Source organism: Oryctolagus cuniculus, chromosome 3 (assembly GCF_051225735.1).
Source record: "Oryctolagus cuniculus isolate XC-2025 breed Fujian yellow rabbit chromosome 3, ASM5122573v1, whole genome shotgun sequence".
Taxonomy (NCBI): Eukaryota; Metazoa; Chordata; class Mammalia; order Lagomorpha; family Leporidae; genus Oryctolagus; species Oryctolagus cuniculus.
This window is the reverse complement of record NC_142869.1, coordinates 158,584,458-158,607,623: the sequence shown is the minus strand read 5'-3', so window position 1 is coordinate 158,607,623 and position 23,166 is coordinate 158,584,458. Positions and strand designations below refer to the sequence as shown.

Here is a 23,166-nt window from a genome sequence, read left to right as displayed (position 1 = left end):
ACTCCCCAGATCCCTGCATTATCCAGGGCTGGGCCATGCTGAAGCCAGGAGACAGAACCCATCCAGTCTCCCATGTGGGTTGCAGAAGACCCAAGTACATGACTATCACCTGTAACCTTCCAGAGTTACATTAGCAGGAAGCTGGATGGGAAGTGGGGTAGAGGGGACTCAAACCAGGCATTCTGGTATGTAATGAGGACATTCCAAGTGTGGATTTAACCACTGGGCTGTATGCCAGTAACTTCCTATGTAATTAAAGTCATCACTCCATAACATAACTTATAATAACTGATATAGTGCAAATGTTATGTGAATACTCTTGTATTGTATTGTTAATAGAATGATGATAAGCAAAACAAAATCTATACATGTTTAGTACAGAGGCATCCATCCTAGGCCCAGCTACATGGTACACATTAACAATAATGTAGCAGTTTTTGCTAAACCCACAGTTCTTGAGGGTTGACTATATAACCTTCTGTGTTAAATAGTCACCAACTAGAACAACAAGAATTCACCACTCTTTCCTAAGCTAGTTTTTTTCCCTAAATGTAGATTATATAGTTTTGCTCTCTCAAGTGATAATAATCTGCTTTCTTTAAATCTTAGACACATACCTGAAGGTAATTTTAAACAGTATTTCGAGTGTGACTATGTTTGAGTGCAACCCCTCACTTGAGGTCAGATATGGAATTTTCCACCTGTGACATCATGTTGATGCTCAGAAAGTTTGAGTTTGGAAACTTCGTATTTCTGGGTTTGAGACTGGGAATGCTCCACTCATATAAGTGGTACTGCTGTTGTCTGGATGTTAGTTTGTGTGTCTCTCCCAGGGGCCCATGTTAAAGGCTTTGCCTCAAAAATCTTATTTTAATGGTTCTAAGTTGATGGAAATTTAGTCCACGGTGGGACCTTTGGAAAGGGATTAGACTGGCTTAGGTTGCAGCCGCCGTGATCAAATTATGGTGACTTCATTATGAGAGACACAGACGTGTGGTATCCTTTTCCCGTGTGATGCTCTGTGCTACCTCAGGGCTCTACCATCACCAAATGCCAAACAAATGGGGCTGCCCACTCTTGGCCTGTGCCTTCCAAAGCCATGAGCCAAATTAAGCCTCCTTCCTACATAAGTAGCTTGTCTTAGGCTTTTTGTTGAAGTAATAGAAAACTGACTCAAATGGATACCAATACATTATGTCAACATAAAGACTTCTTTAAATGGGTCATCAAAGAAGGAGGTACCTTTCTCTGAAGGGAGGAGAGAACTTCCACTTTGACCATGGCCTTGTCTAAATATGATCAGAGTCAGTGAACTCAGGGGGCTTCCATAGCCTTGGCAGCTGATGACAAGAGCCTAGGGTGATTACTGATGCCATAAACAAGAGTGTCAGTTTGTTAAGTCAACAACAGGAGTCCCTGTGCACTTACTCCTCATGTAGGATCTTTGTCCTTAGTGTGCTGTACATTGAGATTTAATGCTATAACTAGTACTCAAACAGTATTTTTCACTTTATGTTTCTGTGTGGGAGCAAACTGTTGAAATCTTTACTTAATGTATGCTAAACTGATCTTCTGTATATAAAGAGAATCAAAAATGAATCTTGATGTGAATGAAAGGGGAGAGGGAGTGGGGAAGGGGAGGGTTGCGTGTTGGAGGGATGTTATGGGGGGGAAGCCATTATAATCCATATTCAGTACTTTGGAAATTTATATTCATTAAATAAAAGTTCAAAAAAAAGAGACTTCTTTAGAGTTATGTGATTGAGACAGTCTCTTCCAGACTTTGACATCATTCTTTCCTGGTGAAATAAATAGGGCTGTGATATAAAGATAATGATAAGGGATTGATGTTGTGGTATAATGACTTATATGTGATGCCAGCATCCATATAGGTGCCAGTTAGTGTCCTGGCTGTTCCATTTCTGATCCAGATCCCTGCTAATGGCCTGGGAAAAGCAATGGAAGGTGACCCAAATGTTTGGGCTCTGCCACCCACATGGGAGACCTGGATGAAGTTCCTGGCTCCTGGCTCCTGGCTTTATACTGGCCCAACCATGGCTGTTGTGGCCATATGGGGAGTGAACCAACCATGGCTGTTATGGCCATATGGGGAGTGAACCAGTGTGTGGAGGTGTGCTCCCTCTCTCCCCCTCTCTCCCCCTCTCTCCCCCTCTCTCCCCCTCTCTCCCTCTCCCTCCCCCCCCTCCCTCTCCCTCTCCCTCTCCCTGTCTCTCTCTCTCTCTCTCTCTCTCTCTCCCTCTCTCTGTCTCTGTCTCTCTCGGTGGTTAACATATATCAATCTGGTTAACATATGTCAATATGAGCCAGTGTTCTAGGTGCTTTATATACTGTGCGTTGTGTTTTTTAATCCTCAGAAGAGTCCTAAAAATTTGGTACTATTATGATCCCTGCTTAACAGATAAGGAAATTAATACATAAAAGTTTAGGTGACCTGCTCAAGGCTGCAATGCTAATGTAGGTACAGGATTGAAATTCAAGGAGTCTAGCTTAGGAATGAATTAAACTTGTGGAATTTAACTGTTTCAGTCCATGATAAAACTAAGGAAACCAGCTATAAAGAATTCTGTAAAGTGGGGGTTTGTTTTTAAATGTGAAGTTTAAAAGTTCCATGAGAGCTAAGACTTTGGCTATGAAAAAAAAAATGTGCTCTATTTTTTTTCAAAAATAATATTTATTTATTTATTTGAAAGATAAGGGAGGAGAGAGGAATATATAGACATGTAGATATTTTTCATCTGTTGGTGCACTCTCCAGATTCTCACAGCAGCCCAGGCTGAGCCACGCTGAATCAAGGAGCCTAGAACTTACCTGAGTTTTCTACTTGGGTGGCAGAGACCCAAACACTTGAGCTGTCATCTACTGCCTCCCAGGGTGTGTATTAGGGGAAGCTGGCATCAGAAGTAGAGCTGAGACTTGGGATGCAGGTGTCCCAAGAGGCATCTTAACTCCAGTGCCAAAAACACACTTCTAGGCTGCTTTACTTTGAATTGTGTAAAGTGTACAAGGGAAAATGGTTCCTAAGGAAGTCAGAACTGTGTATTGACAAAGCTGCCTCATCTTGGAGCAGGATTTATTCTTCTGTTTGCTAAATCTAAAAATTCACATCCCCTTTGGGATGTTGAAATCTTAACTCCAAGGTGATAGTACTAGGAGGTGTAAGGCCTTTGGAGGTGATTAGATCATGGGGCCAAGCCCATGTGAATAGGATTAGCACTAGTATAAAAAAAATCCAAGAGACACCCCCTCATATCATAAGAAAACTGCAAGAAGGTACCATCTGCGAGCCAGATATCAAATCTGCCTTTATTTTGGACCTCCCAGTCTCCAGAACTCTGCAGAATAGATTTCTGTTATTTACCAGCCACCTAATGTATGGCATTTTGTTATAGCAAGCTGAACAGATGAAGGCACTGTGCTTCTTTGGCATTTACTTCATACTTTTTTAGAGTATTTGTTACATCAAAGTGTCAGATCCTTGGGTAAGATATAACCTTGACCTCATGTTGAATCCCTATATACACAGAATGAAAGATGCTCAAGAACAGGAAATTGTGCTTCCCTGATTCCTGCTCTAGCCCCAGCATCTGGTACTGTACACACAGTTATTCTTCACAAATGCTTGAATGAATCAGTGGGAGAGTCAGTAATGTAGGTATTGAGTAGATGCTTCTGGAGTTGCTCCTGGATGGGATATAAGAAACAATAGAGCTCCTTATTCATTATAGAAAAATCACCTTTATCATTATCAAATCAAGTAATAATGGACTTTATAAAAATCAGTGGACTGGGTTCAACGCTGTGCATAGTGGATAAGGCCACTGCCTGCAGTGTCAGTGTCCCATGTGGGTACCTGTTCTAGTCCCAGCTGCGCTTCTTCCAATACAACTCTCTGCTATGGCCTGGGAAAGTAGTAGAAGATGGCCCAAGTCCTTGGGCTCCTGCACCTACATGGGAGACCTGCAGGGAGCTTCTGACTCCTGGCTTCAAATCATTTCAACTCCGGACATTGTGGCCATTTAGGGAATAAACCAGTGGATGGAAGCCCCCCCCCCCCCCTTTCTCTCTGTAACCCTTTCAAATAAACAAATAAATCTTTAAAAAAACTTGATATGCTAGGCCCTGTAGTCATAAAAAGGAAAATGGCAAAGTCCTACCCTCCAACATCTTATAATTTGAGAGATATGGACAAGCTTTGCAAGAGGGGAAAAAGTAAATTATAATTGTTTTTAACACATGCAGAAAAATATCAAAAGGAAGTATATATAAATTTTCTAAGAAGGGATGCTGCAAAATGAAGAAAATGGTACTTATTTCTTAAAAGATATGAACGCTTATTTTTAAAATGTGTATATGTATTATGTATATGCTAGGGATTTCTTAGAAGTACATAATTACCTGTTGCATATTACATAATTAACCTTTTATACTTGTTAATAAATGTAGTTGAGGTTTTTGACTTGATATATCGATAAACTTGTATCTATTCATCTTGATATATATATATATATATACATGAAAATGGATTTAAAATGTTTATTTTGTTTCAAAATTGTGAAGTACATGCATTTAAAAATTCTTAGAAAATGTGAATTATGAAAAATTATACATGGATTTCATTTTTTGCACCAAAATTAATCTTTTTTTATTCCATTTTCAATGAATTTTTAAAATTTATTTTCTTAAAGATTTATTTATTTACTTGAAAGGCAGAGCCACAGAGAAGCAGAGAGAAAGAGAGAGAGGTCTTCCATCTGCTGGCCCACTCCCTTATGGCCACAATAGCCAGAGCTGCACTGATCCAAGCCAGGAGCCTCCTCTGGGTGTCCCACACAGGTGCAGGGGCCCAAACACTCGGGCCATCTTCCACTGCCCCCCCTCTCCAGGCCACAGCAGAGAGCTAAATCGGAAGTGGAGCAGCCAGAACTTGAACTGGCGCCCGTATGGGACGCTGGCACTGCTGGCGGTAGCCCCACCCGCCACATCATACCACTGGCCCCTCAATCAACTTTTTGTGGTACCCTTGTGTATGCATATATAGTAATTCATATAAAACTTTATTAAGAGGCTTTTTTCATCCTGCAAAAGCTACTTGCTTACCTGTTAGAAATAACTGTCACCTTATGGTTGCATATTATTATATATTCAGTCTATTTTTCAGAAACAGAAATGTGGATGGAATTTATTCTTGACTTTTGGAGAGAAAATGTAAGACAGATGGCCTCTGATCCGGTGATATTAAATAACCCTTTTTCTGGACAACTGTTGTCAATGTAATTCTTAGCAGAGGGAAGACTTGTCAAATCATTTCCAATTCTATTTTTTTTTAAATGGGTGGTTGTATAAAGCAAAGGTTGCAAAAGCTGCTGATATGTCTTAATATTTTGAAGAGTAAGTGCTTAAAAAGTCAAACATTTGTCAGAGACCCTGAACAAATTTTATTTTGCTAGTAGAGATAGAAGAGAAGAAATGGGGTTTTCAAAGAAGAGTAAGGCAAGATCACTCCTTTATAAGATACTAAAATTTAGTAAAAATATATATGTAGACATATAAGCATATATCTACACTATAAGGCAAAATTAAATGACGGTCAAACTGGTGCAAAAATCATGACATAGAAGCAGGTTGTTTTTGCCATGAAGTTCTTGAGATTGAGCTGGGTTTTGAAGGTTGAGCAGAATTCAGTGAGGTAGAAATGGAAAAAGAAGTTTTATGGAATCAGGAAGAGGAAGAAATATGCATTCATTGAGTACCTACCCAGGCACCAGTTGTGCTTGCTGATTTATGAATAGGTATGAAGTATGTCATGCAATATTCACCAGACCCCTAAGGCAAGTGTTACTTCCCCATGGTACAGGTGACAAACGGGCTCCGTGTGGCCTGTGTGTAGAAGAGCTGGATACAAGTCTGTCATGTAACTCATGCTGCAGTGTGCTGTTTCCACTAGTGTGATGACTCCATACTTTTTGTCCCCCAACCAGTGCTTCCCTGAGGGATATAATGACCTAATAAATGAGGAAGGGTTTGATGACCTGTGAAAAATGAGAAAGATCTTAATGGGAAAATCTCCATAATCACTTCTGCCCTCCTATTTCTAACTGCTAAGAAATCATTCAATGTTAACTGTGTTCCTTGGGACCTGTCTTAGGAGGGCAGAGCTTATGTCGATCTTCAGTGACTGATAGTAGCTTAGGAAGGCTTACTAGGAGTGGGAAACATCTGGCCCCTGGCTCAAATAAGGCCCACAGAATTGTTTTATCCAGTCCTGCCAAAGCAACAATAGGTGGGACTTGAAATTCAGTAAATCTATAGCAGGCGAATTTTCAAGTTGCTAATTTCATATGGCCCATGAGCATTATTAGAAATATCTGAATGGCTCTGGGCAGAGAAAAAAAAAAAAAAACTTTCCACATCCCTTTCTAGAATCTATTTCTGTTGTACCAAACCATTTGATTCTAATTCCCAGATCTTATTAATGAGAGAATGAGAATAGCTTAATAAGAAAATAGGACATGTTCTGATAGTAATTCACAGAACTTTTAAAATTATTTTCTTGAGTTTGTTGCTGATTCTCTATCCCCTCAAAAACTCCAGTCTAAATGGTTAATAGCAAGATGAATTTTGTGCCAGGCTGTAATGGAGATGATACCACCAAATGCTGTCCCTTGTCTTGTGTCTACTGAATGTTATTGAGCTCCTCCTCCTCCTTAATGCAAGAACTACACTGGGTTTCCCTGCATTGCTTCCCAGTGCAGTAATAATGAGTTTCTGCTCTGCTGATCACCATTCTGTCTTCTAAGTTAGTAGACTGAATGAGAGGGAGAATTTGTTTCCAATTTAGTGTTAAAATTATATAGACCTTGATATGAATTCAGAATGAAAGAGTATAATTTATGTTGTTTGACTTACGCCATTAAAGTCTTTGGTTATATTCCAACTACTTATTTATCCTTGCTATACAAAATAAAGTTTTTTGAGTATTACATCTTTGGAAGAATTAAAGGTTGAACTCATCATGTAAATTCTAATTATTCTATATTCTTTTTAAAATGATCAACCTTGTGAAGATAAAAGTTGTTGTAAGGATCATATTACAGGTTAGAATACAGAGGATCACGTCATTATTGATTTAGTTCAACCTTCCTGGAGTACCTATGTGTACTTTGTGCTGTGCTAGAACCTACATATTAAAGTGTCAATATTATTTAACTTCAGCCCACAGCAAATTAATAAAATAAATAGTTTTGTAGCAGGAACTATATTAAATGCTACAGCAGCAAAATAACCCCCCTTCCTCTACCCTGAATTACCTGGCTTCAAGGATTTAGCACCTGTTATCTCTCATAATTCTCTGGATTGGCTGAGACATTGTTCACCTGTTTGCTAACATTTCAGACGTGTGTCTGTTCATCCTGGGATCATGTAGGTAGCTCTGCTCATCTTGGGCTCTCACACATTTGCCCATCTGTGGATTGATCAATGACCTCATTCAGGAGAGCTAGGGTTTCTTCAATTTCTCATCCTCCATCAAGCCAGATTTTTTTCACTTAAGGCAGCAGAGTTCCAGAAAATTGAGAGGAAGAGGCAAGGACTCCTGAGGCTTAGGTTTGAAGCTGACACACCATCACTTCCGCTGCAGTCTGTGGCCAGCATGAGTCACCAGGCTCTCCACCCCCCAGAATCATGCAAATAAATCTTACCTCCGAAAAAACTTTCCAAGTCTCTTTGCGAGAGGGTTTCAGTCCAGAGAAAGAAGGAAGAGATTGGGGATGCTTTGTAAACAGCATACTGTAAGGATAGACAGAATAGGTTTTATAGAGGGGGCAGTCTGTTTAAGCTTCTGTGTACTCATCATTGCAAAAGGGCTACAGGAAACTAAGCCATTTGAATTGAAGAAGCGCACATTCCAGGGTTGAACTTGTATAAAATGAGGCTGAACTGATGGAAAGAGAACCAAACTGGAAAAGCTTTATGTCATTCCTGAAAGTGTGCATGTTGTTCTCTGGGTTGAGGGAGCTCTCTTAAGGCTTTACACAAACAGGCATTCATGGTAAAATTTCCTTTCTGTTTCTATAGTCTTCTCTGACTTCAGAATGAATTAAAGCTGAACAAAATTATGGAGGGGAAGATTAGATAAAATGCCATTGCAAAATTCTAGATTGAGAGGATGATGAAGGCCAGAAGAAAAGCAACGAAAATATTCTTCCAAGTGTGGTAAAACTTGCCTGCGTGACTCGTTCATTCAGACAAACATTTTGAACCAGGCACTGTGTTAGGTATTTGAGAAATGTCAGGTAGTTTTTCTTTGCTTTAGTGTCACAAAGGCCTTTTGGAGCGTAGGGGTTCTAATACAAGTTAATGTTTAATGCATCCCACCATTAAACATGCAGGCAAACATAATAATCGTGGTTTATGTAGCTAAGAAATCCTGGCTAGTGAGATGATGATTTAAAATGTGCTGCATTATCATGTACTGAGTGGGTATTGGGCACAGCAGTTAAGCTGCAGGTTGTGGTGCTCCACCCCATATTGGAGTGCCTGTGTTCAAGTCCCAGCTTCACTCCCAAGTCCAGCTTCCTGCTGAAATGTATTCTAGGAGGCAGCAGATGGTGGCTGAAGTACTTGGGTCTTTGCCACTCACGTGAGAGACCTAGATGGAGTTCCTGACTCTTAGCTTCGGTTCCAACTGGGAGCTGTTGCTTACATTTGGGAAGCAAACCAGTAGGTAGGAGCTCCCTTTGTCTCTGTCTCTCACATAAATAATTTTTTTTAAAAATAAAATCTATTGTGTCTGTTCAGGTTGTTTTTTTTTCCCTAATATTCTTGCTTACCAGAACTTTTTATAACATTATCATGTTGGTTAACATGAATATTAATGAAGACCCTGAATAAATCTGGTGACTTTTCTATGTAACAGCCTGCATGAACCCCATTTCCATACTTTGTTCTTATCTCCACAGCTGAAATATTCGCTTTCCTGTTTCCTAAGTTCAGCCTCACTTTGACCTGGTAGCAGAGCCCAGATATAGGCAGGGGAACTCTTCCGGAACCTCCTCCTAGAGGTTTCTGGGGACTGTATCGTGAGACTGGCCCTGATCCCATGTTGAATGGCATTTCAGGGCCCCTGCTCCCCTGCTGCAGCTTTGTGACAGTGGACGTTTTGGTCCTGAGGTAGGGGCTTCATGAGACCACACTCCCAGGGCTTGCTTGCTGCGGTGCTTCTGTGCCGACACTGGGATGGGGTGGACCTGCTTGTGTGCTTCCTGCTGGTGAACTTCTGAGTCTGTCGGGCTCAGGGAAGAGTTTTTGACAGCACGTGCCCAGGCTGCATATTCTCCCTTCTCCTCCTGTTTGTCTTCCCCCATCATACACATGTGGCTTGAAACTGCTTCAGAAACTCAGATTGATGCGCACCTGTGGCCAGGTTAGTGGCCTTCTCACCGTGCTCCCTTATTGTACCATTCTGCTCCCTTCTCTTTCAGTCATTGGTAGCTATCCTGCTCAGTGTGTGAATTAGGAGACAGTGCAGACGTTTATAGACACTTTTTAAAATTTATTATGTTTTGCATATACAGAATTCTCTTCTGGATTCAGAAAGATTACAAGGAAGAGTACATTTGTGTCAAAGAATTTTTTTTTGTAATCATTGTGTATGTGAGGATATTTCAAGCAGTTTATGAAAAATCTTGTTAAAAAGTTTATTTTGCTGCAATAAAATTTTAAATTTGCTTATAATTTTTTCATAATACAGATAGTCCAAGAAATCTTTGAAAACTCCTAGTGTACATGGATTTCAAATGTTTGGGTGTATTTATATGTGTGCTAGAATATGTGGGGATAGTGATAGCTATGGAAGAAGTTCAGGAGAAAAGACCGAGTTTATTTTCATGAAGATTTACCAGTTGGCAATCACATAATAAAATTTGAAAGTAAAATTTTATATTAAATATGAAGATCCTCTTTTGGAAAGTGTTTATCATTAGAATTATTTGCTGTTTTTGTTGTTGCTCTCAGTAAACAACTTAGAATGAGCATTCTATTTCTCCTCTTTCCCATTGCAATGAATTAAATTCCTGGCAGGAAACCTAAATAGTTGCCAGTTTTGAATTTGAATTGCAGCAGCAATGTGTTTTCTGGATCCCTAGATCCCTTTCATAATATCATAGCCCTGGATACCATGACGTGTGGGACATTTTGTTGAAGTCCCTTCGGTTTTTCCTGCATCTCAGAGATGCTATCTGGATAGTGCAATGCAAGTGTTTAGTTATTTTACTTTATCAGAATAGAGATGCCTCTAAGTCTGAACGTTTTTATCAGTGGGGGCCAAAAAATTGCAGAGGGAGTAGAGATCAGTTGGTGTGTTTGTTTTTCTCTTCTTACTTATACTTAATGATAGTTTTTACCTCTTGAAATTTTAGTTGAAGCCTAGAAGTTACAGGACACACCCAATTTGTTTATAACTTTTTATCTCTACCTTCCTTAATATCAGGGTCATATGTGTCCTCTGTAACATAGACTCTGGTCCATGTCAGTCCTGTATGTGAAAGGCATATGACATATCTGTGTGGTTGGTGATTATGTGGGTATCATTCCTGTGGACACAGCCAGGAGTTTAGGGCCTGTTGCTGCTCTCTTTCCAGTTTGTGTCTTTTCTTCTTGGTGGCAAAGCACTGGCATCTTCATCCTCTCTGGCTGTGTGCTCCTCAGGGAAAAGGTCTTTCTCAACAAGATAAATCCTGATTATTTTAATCATCATTCCATTTTGATTTCCAGAGGTTCTGTTAGACCTGAGACTGTGAAGTAATGCTAGCCAAGGAGATGTCTGGGGAAGTCTAATAAGTTTTAGGAAAAATGTTCTTGCTCTTAAGAAGAGATACAAGAGAGAAAAGCAACCATTGTGCTTCTGATGTTGTCTGCCTATTGATATATGGAACAGCATAGCCACCTTGGAAGATCATGAAGGAAGCAAGCATAGGAAGAAAACAAATTTATGGAAAGTGGCGGAGTGGAAAGATGGGAAAAGCAGGGATTTTTGAAGCATTGATTCAACCCTAGTAGTATGTTTCTTTTTACATACATGCAAGATTTAACAAAATAAAAAACTTTAATACTTGACTGTTAAAAAACAAACTGTGCATCAGATAAGTGGTCTGAAAGGAACAGACAATGATAGCATCCAGCATCCTGTTCCTCAGTCTCTTCCATTCAACCGCTCTGGTCCCAGGATAGAAACCCTTCAACCTGGTTCCCATGGAATGGATACAATTTATAATCCCAATCTGCAGACCAGTAGGTTGCTTGTACAGATCTCTGCTGTTTCTATTTCAGGGAAATGTGGAGAAATGAAGTTTCACTGATGGCGTATCCTTGGTGGATACATTGACAGTTATACATAAAATCTTATTGCATCATGACAGCTCAGACCTTGTCATCAGAGATGAGTGAGTTTGAGATGGTTCTGCTCTCTGAAGGCTGTTCCATTAGAGCATTGGACATTTGGAGCCAGTTAAGTCTTTATTGTGTAGGCTGCCCTCTAAATTGTAAGATGTTTACAACATTCTTGGCCTTTTTGACTGTTTGCCAGTAGCACTCTTCTGTTGTGATGATCAAAAATGTCTCCAGAAGTAACCAAATGTCCCTTTGGAGGCAGAACTGCCCTGCTTGAGAGTCAATGGGTGACAGGTGGAGGACTATTTCTTACAGCTGCATTTTGTCCTTAGATTGGGACAGAAGAGAAAGAGAATCTGACTACTACTGCCTTAGCTACTTCATCTTATAATGAGTAAAATTCAATGAATTTGTAAGGTCTTCAAGTTGATTCTTCAACCATGCAAGGAACCTTATGATATGAGGTGTGTCTTGAGAAAAATATAGCTGCTGTTTAAATTGTGCACCCTTAAAAACCAGCAAAATGAAGCAATGTCAGAATTATATCATTTAAAAATGATTCATTTATTTGAAAGGCTGAGTTGTAGAGAAAGGAGGAGAGAGAGAGGGATGGAGAGAGAGAGATTGATCTTCCATCTGCTGGTTCACTCCTCCAATGGCTACAGTGGTTAGGGCTGGGCCAGGTCATAGCCAGGAGCCTGGAGCTTCATCTGGATTTCCCACTTGGGTGCAAGGGCAGAAGCATTTGGGCCATCTTCTGGTTTCCCAGGCATAGCAGCTGGAGCTGGACTGCTGTGTCATGACACAGGCCCAGAACTACATCATTTTTAGATCCCACCACCAAAGGTTAGGTGAATGGAGATTTAACAAATAGCTTCTAATGTGATGATGTTGAACTGTGATTCCAATGAGGCTTCACTTTGTCACTGCTGCTAGAGTCAGACAGGAATTCATACTCCACTTGACTGTGGGAAAAGTATACTTGTAAGGGCAGTTCAGATGTGAACTGAATTACATCTACATTTAAAAATATTTAGGAATGGAACACATCAACCATTTCCCATTTAATTATTAAAAGGAAAAGCAGGTATCATGAGCAGAGAGTACCATAATGCCTTTCTTTATATGACAGAATTCTCATAATATGCCTATGATTTAAATATATGAATACATTTTACATGTTAGGAAACAGGATTTTTTCCTTTTGAATCTCTGGGAATTTGCAGTGTCTCTCATATATAAGAGATGTATTATACATGATAGATAAATATTTGAGTGTTGCCAATTTATCAACTCCCTGAAACAGACTTTACATTAGGACTTAAAAGCAAACATGGCCGGTGCCGCGGCTCACTAGGCTAATCCTCTGCCCGCGACGCTGGCACCCCAGATTCTAGTCCTGATTGGAGCACTGGATTCTGTCCCAGTTGCTCCTCTTCCAGTCCAGCTCTCTGCTGTGGCCCGGGAAGGCAGTGGAGGATGGCCCAAGTACTATGGGAGACCAGGAGGAAGCACCTGGCTCCTGGCTTTGGATCGGCGCAGTGCGCCGGGTGTAGCAGCCATTTGGGGCAGTGAACCAATGGAAGGAAGACCTTTCTCTCTGCCTCTCTCTCTCTCTCACTAACTCTGCCTGTCAAAAAAAAAAAAAAAAAAAAAAAAAAAAAAAAAAAAAGGCAAACAAACATTAAAGAGCTTTTTTTTTTAAAAAAATATTTATTTATTTATGTTTGTAGACAGAGTAGGAGAGAGAGACACAGAGATATTCCATCTGCTGGTTTTTTTCCCCTAAATGCCTGAAACAGACAACGCTGGGCCAGGCTGAAGTGAGAAGCCTGGAACTCTATCTAGGTTCCTCCTGTGAGTGGCAGGATCATCTGTTGCTTTTAAGGTTCATCAGCAGGAAGCTATGTTGAGAGCATGGAGTAGCCTAGACTTAGACCAGGCACTCTGATTTGGAATTTTTACTTCCTAAGTGATGGCTGAACAAGTGTGCCGCGGTGCCCACCCCTTAAGGCACTGTTAAGGCAATGAAGATTCTGTGGCTTGCAGAGTAATGCAGTGATTTGTAATCCTTGTGATGGTTCTTTTCTCTGCCAACCAGTACCTTTCCAGTTACTCATCTGTTAATTTGCCTTTGAAGACAACTCTTAGATTTGTCTATGTCTTTGTGTTTACTGTTGCTTCAGCTCAAGCTGTTTTCTTCTCTCTAAACTCAGGTCACCACATTATTCTCTTTCACCCATTTTACACATAAATACCTTTTTAAAGAGTGAACATTTGGAAACTCATTCAAATCACCTCCTGCACTGAAAACTCTGTTTGTTTCTCCTAGTTAATATAGTACAAAAGCTAATGCTGTTGACCTTGAATACTCAGATCATCATTTGCCTGTCTGTCTTCCTCGGTGGTCCAGTCTCTGGCTTTGCCGAGCTCCTGTTCTTCAGACCCTTTCTTTAGCCTGCCTCTGAGGCCCCTTCCTATCACATGGTCTCGAAGCTCACTTTGTCCTTGTTCCTCATTCTTGGCTTGGGTCACTCTGATTTTTTTTTCGGGGCTCAATTAAAGATCAGTTTCTTAGAGAGGCATGTCCTGCCTCCCTGCTGAGTTTTTCTGCCTTTTCCATTCTTTCTCTTGGTGCTCTGGGTTTTCCTTTGAAGCTTTTATTCCAGTTTGTGTTTTGGTAAGTGTGTATTGGTTTAATTGTCTACCCTCACTGGACAATAGATACCACAAGAATAGAATTATACTTATTTTCTTTTCAAATCTGTGTTCTCTACTGAGCATTTGCTCAATGCATAGTAGGCTCTCAGTGGCTATTTCAGTGAATAAATTTGAATTTACCTTGCAAGATGGGACCATAGCAGAATAACACATATGTTTATACTCTTATTTTCCTCATATTGAATCTTTTTGCCTGGTGTCTGCATTTAATGCTAGAAGTAAGTAGGGATGATTTGCTCCTACTTCCCACAGAATGGAATATTTATTAGTATCAAACTGTACACCAGAACTGGCAACTGGCCAGGTACATGTGCTGATACCTAAATGACTTCTTTCTCTTACAGAGAGAAAAATAATGTAAAGTTGTTATGCAGCTTTTCAATCTATTCCAAACTAGGAAAGAAACTCAAGACTTTTAAGAATCCTTACCTACTTATTGCTTTAGAGTTTATTCATGCTGATATCTGGACTTATTGCTTAGAAGGTTTTTGACCAATAGGATTTCAGCATGCAGTGCACTAAAACAAATGTTTGGATTGGCTTAACCACCTCTGATGTCATAATTTCCTCATTAGGAAGTCATAATTTCTTGAAATCACATTGTACATATAACAACGCTTGTTATTTTGTTTCATTATAAGAAAGATAATCTACCAAAAATAAAAATGCTGGAAGGAGGAAGATTTCTTTGATCCACACAAACCTTTTCCATTTACAGGCTTTGGTAATCTATTACCAGCAGTTGAAGCTATCTTCTCTACTTTCTTTTACAACTGACGTTGTTTTATTTTTCATGTTTGTCAGTTAATAGGCAAATGGAGGAATGGACCTGCTTAGAATTACTCCTTCAACTCATAGTTCTGTTTCATCTCGACTGTTAAAGCTTAGCATCCTTCTACTTCTTAGCCTTCCTGACTCGAAAGGAAAAGCAATATGGACAGCTCACCTGAACATAACGTTTCAGGTGGGAAATCGGATTGTATCAGAACTAGGAGAGAGTGGAGTGTTTGGGAATCATTCTCCTCTGGAAAGGGTATCTGGTGCGGTGGTACTTCCTGAAGGTTGGAATCAGAATGCCTGTAATCCTTTGACCAATTTCAGCAGACCTGAACAGGCAGACTCTTGGCTGGCCCTCATTGAACGAGGAGGCTGTACTTTCACACACAAAATCAATGTGGCAGCAGAGAAGGGAGCAAATGGGGTGATCATCTATAACTATCCAGGTACAGGCAACAAAGTATTTCCCATGTCTCACCAGGGAACAGAAAATATAGTCGCAGTGATGATAGGCAACCTAAAAGGCATGGAACTTTTGCACTTGATCCAGAAAGGAGTTTATGTGACAATCATCATTGAAGTGGGAAGAATGCATATGCCATGGCTGAGCCATTATGTCATGTCTCTGTTTACCTTCCTGGCTGCCACAATTGCCTACCTTTTACTGTACTGTGCCTGGAGACCTCGAATGCCCAATTCTTCCACCTGGAGGCGAAGACAAGTGAAGGCAGACGTGAAGAAAGCTATTGGTCAGCTTCAAGTTCGAGTGCTCAAAGAAGGTGATAAGGAACTAGATCCAAATGAAGACAGTTGTGTTGTTTGCTTTGACATATACAAGCCCCAAGATGTAGTACGTATTTTAACTTGCAAACATTTTTTCCATAAGACATGCATTGACCCCTGGCTTTTAGTACATAGGACTTGTCCCATGTGCAAGTGCGATATTTTGAAAACTTAAGAAACCTGGAGAATTTTCTGAAGATGTAACCAGATCTTTCTAAAGATCGAGATTAGATGAATGCTGTATTGCACTTCATTTATAGAGAAAATTTCAACTTTAGCTTCTCTGCCTAACTACCAAAGGGGGTGAAGTTTCTGTGTTTAAAAAATAAAACTCCATGTCATTGCCCATTTAGTTGAACTGTTGTCTTTATCACCGGTTTTATTACTCATTTTTGCCTTTACAAAAAATAGACATTAATATGTTTAAAATAGCACTAATCCTTATTTTCACATTGCTATGATTATGACATAGATCCTGCAGAGAATTGGGCATACTATTTTAAAATTTCTTCAATACTGATTTTCGTACCTTGTTTCCATATTTTGATGTATTGTTATATAAGATAATTTATGTCTTAGTAAAACTTCATTATAGGATTAGATCTTGATTTAATTTTCATGGTTAATATATTTTATTAATACTCAGGAAATATGGTTTCCAAAACTAATTACTAGATGGATAATATACTCTAAATAATTATTTTACATGGTAGTACTTTTATTATATAACTGAAACTGTTAGAAATTCTTATAGGCCTCATTTAAGGCAGAATTACAAACATTGAATTCTATTTGCCAAAGCTCTTTATCTCTTAGCATGATGAGTTAATCAGCTATGGGAGCAGATTTCCCTTCTATAACTTCCCTAGTGAATCCTTTTTTTTTTTTCTTTTCTTCTCCAAAATAATAGAGAATATTTCTCTGTTTGGGACCTTTTGATAACACAGAGTTGAAATTTTGTTTAATTCCTTTTCCATATTATTTCTTTTGCCTCTGACTAAACACCTATGTAACAATAGGAGGCTGAAAGATTTAGGGTTTGTTGTTTTGATGATTATCTGTCTGGATGATATGGTAAACCCTTGATGAAGAGCTTAGATAAAACATTTTGTGAATCTATGTGCTAGGACCACATTGTTTTTTAAAGTAATGTGAAATGAAGTCAGATAAATGGCATTTGGGAGAGAGAAATCAACTATTGTAAGCTGAAATTTTCATACCGTTTGCTGGATCCTTGGGGCTTTTGCTTCTTCCTGTTTACTGCCTTAAGTATCGTGCTGTTAATTCATGATTCTAACTCCCTTAATCAGAGTGAGAGCCTATCAAAAGTGCCCCCGCTATGTATACAGGCCAAAGTCAATTATTTCTAAGATGACAAAGGTGACAAACGTTAAAATATACCTCCCACGAAAGTGCATGGCGATAAATGTGGCTGCCCCTGTTTATGACTTCACCTGTTATTCTTTAGCTTTGAAGTCATATCACACCGTTGATAATGAGGGTCACAAAAATGTAAGCAGAACAAACAGAGTATGTGGGATCTTCCACCAGGGATATTTGTTCAGTTTGGCAAAAATGTTTGATAAGAGCATCTTTGACCTTTAACTGTCACATTGTCACCCTGAAGTGGGGATTTCAAAGTTTTTATAATCAATAGTTACACCTTTTAAAAATGAATTGGGCTAACTTAATACTGGAATATTTGATGTTCCTGCCCACATCCTGCTTCTTCCCTTAAAATCTTGTTAGATTAGTCATTAATGTCACAGTCTGCTGAGAAATGAGTTTTCTTACTCCTGTCATCCATGTATTTGTATAGACCATGTAAGCGTGAGAAAGTGAAGCTCTCAAGTAAACTGAGGCTATCCTCTTTTGAAAATTGAAACTACACACAGCCAACAGACTTCTGAGAAAGTTTGCATTAAATAAATGTAGTACAGTGGTTTACATGACAAAAATACAGCACTTGGAGCTGAGGTAATAGTATTGTTACTGAACTGTCTGCTTTTACTTCATATTTTGTCGCAGTGCTAATATTTAATTATTTTGTTAAACTTACCATTTTGTTGGAAATATTTTCTTGGTACCTGATAGCTCTATAGCATGGTCACACCTGCTTTCAGATTTTAAAGGGCATGCACTGTATTCAGCTTATGTTTTAGTTTAATGTGCTACCTGCTACGATTATATGTACTTTAGTGATAAAATCCATCTTATAACATAAAAGTCACCCTGACAACAGTAGAAATATTTAAGCCAGTAGATTTACAGCATGCTGTAATCTCTACTCTGATTGGCTGTTTTGTCTTTTATGTCATAATCACATCATGAAATAGTAAGCAGTATCTAGTATTATAGCATTGAGACTGGGGTTTTTTTTTCCAATGTAGTTTTTCTACTTCTCTCTCTAATTAAACATCTGAAACTCATAAGACAGCATTAAGAATTTCTTACAAAAACATGCTGGAAGATGGTGGATCTTCACTCAGAAGGCTTTTTTCTCTTCCTTGTTTTAAACTGATTGTCAACAGATGTGGACGCCACATCTTTTTGTTGAGTTGGTGCTCAAGTCACTAATTGGAACAAGAGATGACTCTACTCAAGAATGGCACTTGGAGAAACAACACTGCATCTTCCTGGCTTCTGAAGTTCACTTTTCTTTGGCTGTTTAGTCAGTACTCTTGCACAACAAGTGCTGTTTGGACTGCATACATGAACATATCATTTCATGTTGGGAATCGCATGTTGTCAGAGTTGGGGGAGACTGGAGTATTTGGAAGGGGCTCTGCTTTGAAGAGAGTGACAGGAGTTATAGTGCCACCAGAGGGAAAAACCCAAAATGCATGTAATCCTACTACCAGTTTCAGCAGAACAAAGAACTCAGAGACATGGCTAGCACTTATTGAACGGGGAGGTTGTACTTTCACACAGAAAATCAAGGTGGCGACTGAGAAGGGAGCCAGTGGAGTGATCATCTATAACTTTCCAGGAACTGGCAATCAGGTTTTCCCCATGACTCATCAGGCATTTGAAGGCATTGTTGTGGTTATGATTGGTAACTTAAAAGGTATGGAAATTTTGCATTTAATTCAGAAGGGAGTTCATGTAACAGTCATGGTTGATGTGGGGAGAAAACACATCATCTGGATGAATCATTATTTTGTCTCTTTTATGATCGTCACAACTGCTACCTTAGCATATTTCGTTTTTTATCATATTCGAAGACTTTGGATAGCAAGGATTCAGAATAGGAGATGGCAGCGATTAACAACAGATATCAAGAGAGCATTTGGACAACTTCAACTTCGGGTATTAAAAGAGGGAGATGAGGAAATAACTCCAAATGGCGATAGCTGCGTAGTTTGCTTTGAACTCTATAAGCCTAATGATATAGTTCGTATTCTGACTTGTAAACACTTTTTCCACAAGAATTGCATTGACCCCTGGATTCTAGCCCATGGGACATGCCCCATGTGCAAGTGTGACATTCTTAAAGCTTTGGGAATTCAAGTGGATATTGAAGATGGAACTGAATCTTTACAAGTCCTGATGTCAAGTGAATTGCCTGAAATCCTGTCACCTAGAGAAGAGGAGGCAGATAATGAACCTCCTCCTGCAAGGATATCAGATAAAGCAACCCACGTGGAGGAGAACCCGACTTCTCAGAATGATGACCGCCAGGCTGATTTAGTTGTGGAAAACGTTCATCCTTCAACCTTGACAGCTTGAACTTTGAGGAAGTGGATTAAACCTGTTTGTCAAATCAGGTCCTAATACTGACAAGCATTTGTCTGTTTAAAGTGTGGTTTTTGTGTCTTTTTTTTTTGTTACTTTAGTAATTTTCTACATTCTTTGTCAAGCCTCAAAGAAAAAAGAAAAAGGCCTAGCATGATTTTTTTTAAATTTTTGAGCTTTGCTAAGCTTAACTTTTTGTCAATATGTTATTCCTGTGAGTGTACATATGTTTATATCTATGTACACATGCATGTTAAAGCCGAGGACAAACTTTTTTCATAAATATTTTTGTACATATATTGGGCTGTTTTGTGGTAAGAAGATTGTTAATATATTTGCATATTTGTTAAAACACAGAAAGTATCAATTAAGTTTGATTAACAAATTATCTTTTTATGTGTTGGGAAAGTAAAAATCAGCTTTCAATAATATATTGTACAATATGTTAACTGATTAATCTTTGTGCTTTTTTCATTCTTAGCATGAAACATTTGCTGTACAGAATTTTATTACTCTTAATCTTGAACAGTTTGTTCAAGCAAATCATATATTGTGTATTATCTACATAGAGCAATTGAAAAGATTCAAGCATTCTTTAGGCAGCAAATATTTCAGCACTCAATATATTGTCATTATAATCTTTACATGTTCACAGTGCATGGAAAGATTTAAATGATAAAGAATGCCTGTGATATGTAGCCATGGATTATTTACTTTCCATGTGTTCTACCCATTCCCTAGTTTATTTTCTGCCATTAAATAAAATGATGTAAGTGTGCCAAATTATTTTAGAGTTAAGTAGTTTCATGTAGCAGTGATTATTATGATATTTTGCAGGTTTTTTTGTTCACCAAATTCTAGGTGTCTAGCATAGTATTTAGTACTCAATATGTTTGAAACAAAAATTTTAATGAGTAAGGATAAATATTAATTCATAACCTATTTAATATGAAAAACCAGGTAATTTAATCCTAGTCATACAAAATAATGAGAAAAAATGCTGAAAATTTTCACCCTAAATCATTCTAACAAATATTAAATTATAATTTTAGTTCAGAAGTTATTGTTACAGTTTACCATATAAAATGTCCACAAGGAGCTCTAAGCTCTCTAACACTAACAATGGAATATGAATTATTGGACAACCCCAGAGAGAGATCTAGTGAAGTGCAATTTTGCAAATTACTCAAATTCTGAATTCCTGGAATTCAGAAACAGGCGGAAGAGGCAGTAGATGGCTCTAACTACAGCTCCCAGGCAAGAATATGTACAGGAGGAGGAACACTCATCCAAGGCCAAAGAGAGTCAGGACACTGCCGAATCTGGGCAGATGATCAGATGGGGTAAGTTTTGTGTGGTTCTACACAGCCTTTTTTACACTCAAACTGGGGGGTTTTTATTGTGTTAATCACAAGAACTGTGCTTTGAAAGAACTGTGTTAACACCAGGGCTGCTGGAGGTGTTAGCAGGAACACTGTTTTGAGTGCCATTTTGAGTTTATCTTGGAGGGGGGCAGGTAAAGTGGAGAGTAAAGTCATTTTCTGAGGATCCAAGAATTACGATACAGCATGCTGTGAAAACCACTGCTAAGGAGATCAGCTCCCAAGCCAGGAAAAGCTGCTGTTCCTAGACTGGCCACTCAGTATTCCAGTCTCTGCCACTACAGGCTGATGGAGGTGGCTGGATTGATTTCCACAGGTTGCCCTGGAAAATCACTGGTGCTGTGGAAACAAGTGTACCTGGTAATGTTGGCCAAGTCTGACTCCAGAGACATAGGATCGTTATCATTACAGTCTTAGGAAATTCATGCAGGATACCCTTTCCATGATAGACTTGACACTTGAGCAACTTACTTGCTCTGCACACCATCAGTACCACTGCGCTCTCTTTCCATTTTTCTTCTGCACCCTCATTGATTTCTCCTTTCCTATCCTCCCCTCCCATTTCTTTCCTTTGCTCATCAGTATCAGCTTAAGCCCCAGTTTACCCCTTTGTAACAAGTAAGTCTGTGTCTACGTTTATTATAATATACTTCATTTAATGTGAACATTTAACATTTATCACAATGTGTATGTCTTGATTTGAGAAATTGTACTAAATGCTCTTTAAAGGATCATTGGAATCTATATTTTAGATGGGATAGGAAGCATTATGCCAGAGAACTCGAGAACTGTTGCTGAGTGCTTGTCATGTACCAGACAATGGACTAAGTGCTTTATGTGCCTATTTTTTATATATCTGAACAAAGTAGCAGTTTTAATCCTTGTCTTTAGAATGTTGTAAACAGATCGATAAACCACTTTTATTCTCACTTTTGTACCTGGAAATGGCACTGCTATGTCAAATGTTGGTTATTATTCATTGTGATAGATTTGTACCTATTTTGCCAGCTATACCATTTTATCTTGTACCTATTGATGGAAATATATTGTGCCATAAATGTATAGATCTGTAACATGAATTACTTTTCTGTTAATACCAGTGTCATAACAGCCTTCCCTGCAGTTCTCCTTTGTGTATGTTTTCCCATTCTCTGTTAATAAAATTTTGATTCCCTACTCCCTACTTAGTAGGGAATTGCTGTTCTTGCTTTTTTCATTATTGGAATATATTAGGTTGAATACTTTGCTAAATAGGAAAATATTCTAAAGCACTGTGCATGGATGATGTTTCAGGTAAAATAATTTACTGTTTTTACATCTTACTTTAATGTTCACTGCACTGATATCCGTGTCTATTGCTCAAGAATTGTTATAATGTAATCATCCTGTAATGTTGGCCAGCCATTCTTTGCAATAATGTGAGCCCTTCAGAAGGTCTAGTGAGTGCTAATGATTTGACTTTTTTCAGGGATTTAGCTTATTGTATACTTAAGGTGTTTACCCTATCTCTAAATTCAGTGATTATTGAAGTAACAGGAAATAGTCAAGTGTGGGGAATCAACAGTTTGGGGAAACACTGAAGCAAAAAGTTGTTTTCACTCATTGGTTTTGTGAAAGGATCATTTTAATGTCAATTTCATCCTCCTCAAATGCCCTCAAAGGCTGGAGCTGTGGCCATCTGAAGCCAGGAGCCAGGAGCTTCTTCCTGATCTCCCACACAGGTGCAGGGGCCCAAGCGCTTGAGCCATCCTCCACTGTTATCCCAGGCCACAGCAGAGAGCTGGATTGGAAGGGGAGCAGCCGGGACTAGAACCAGCACCCATGTGGGATGCTGGTTTGTTTGTTTCTTGGGTTTTGTATTTACTGCATTTTCCTTTAATGTTAAGGGATGAAAAGTAGGGATAATTTTATTATGTTTACTAACACAGAAATATCTTGATATATATACATACATGATTTTCTAAAATGTAAGAACTTTAAGAGAGGGGCAATGGAGAAAATATAATTTAACCTTAGAGAAAGAGTTTGCTTCATACTGGTAGGTATTAGCCTTGTTTCCCTCACCCCTAGTCTGCCTGCCAAGACCTCCTCTTCCACAGAACACCATAGCGTGTTCCACGTTGACTCACAATTATGGTGCCATCTTTGTCAGATTTCCAGGTCTTGTGTCTCTTAATCATTTGAGGTACAACCTGGATGTGCTTTGCCATCGTTGATGTCCAAGGTGGTCCTCATTTCACGCTTCTCTACACTGTCACCTTCATGTCCAGGTCAGCAGTGTACCATGCCAAGCTCTATCATTCTTGAAAACTTCCCAGTTCACAGCACCTTTCTCAAAATTCCCTGACTTTGCTTGACTTCT

At 39.0% G+C, this 23,166-nt stretch overlaps 3 protein-coding genes across 14 annotated transcripts in view; all 3 read left to right on the top strand.

Annotated features, from left to right (window-relative positions):
* RNF148 (ring finger protein 148) overlaps positions 1-16,292 on the top strand; it is a 38,052-nt gene extending 21,760 nt beyond the window's left edge. The window contains exon 2 of the mRNA XM_089329490.1: positions 14,932-16,292. Within this exon, the coding sequence (XP_089185616.1) occupies positions 14,951-15,862 (912 nt within the window). The 5' untranslated portion in view covers positions 14,932-14,950 and the 3' untranslated portion in view covers positions 15,863-16,292. The remainder of the gene's footprint in view (positions 1-14,931) is intronic.
* Positions 1-23,166, top strand: part of CADPS2 (calcium dependent secretion activator 2) — a 667,233-nt gene that overhangs the window by 189,099 nt on the left and 454,968 nt on the right. The gene's annotated exons all lie outside the window — the stretch shown is intronic.
* Positions 16,302-21,973, top strand: RNF133 (ring finger protein 133). Its single transcript, XM_089329489.1, has one exon. The coding sequence runs from the start codon at positions 18,277-18,279 to the stop codon at positions 19,414-19,416; it is 1,140 nt and encodes a 379-aa protein (XP_089185615.1). The 5' UTR covers positions 16,302-18,276; the 3' UTR covers positions 19,417-21,973.

What these genes read in the sequence shown, in the direction of transcription:
- RNF133 (XM_089329489.1), top strand. Translation starts at nt 18,277, where the DNA reads ATGACTCTACTCAAGAATGGCACTTGGAGAAACAACACTGCATCTTCC.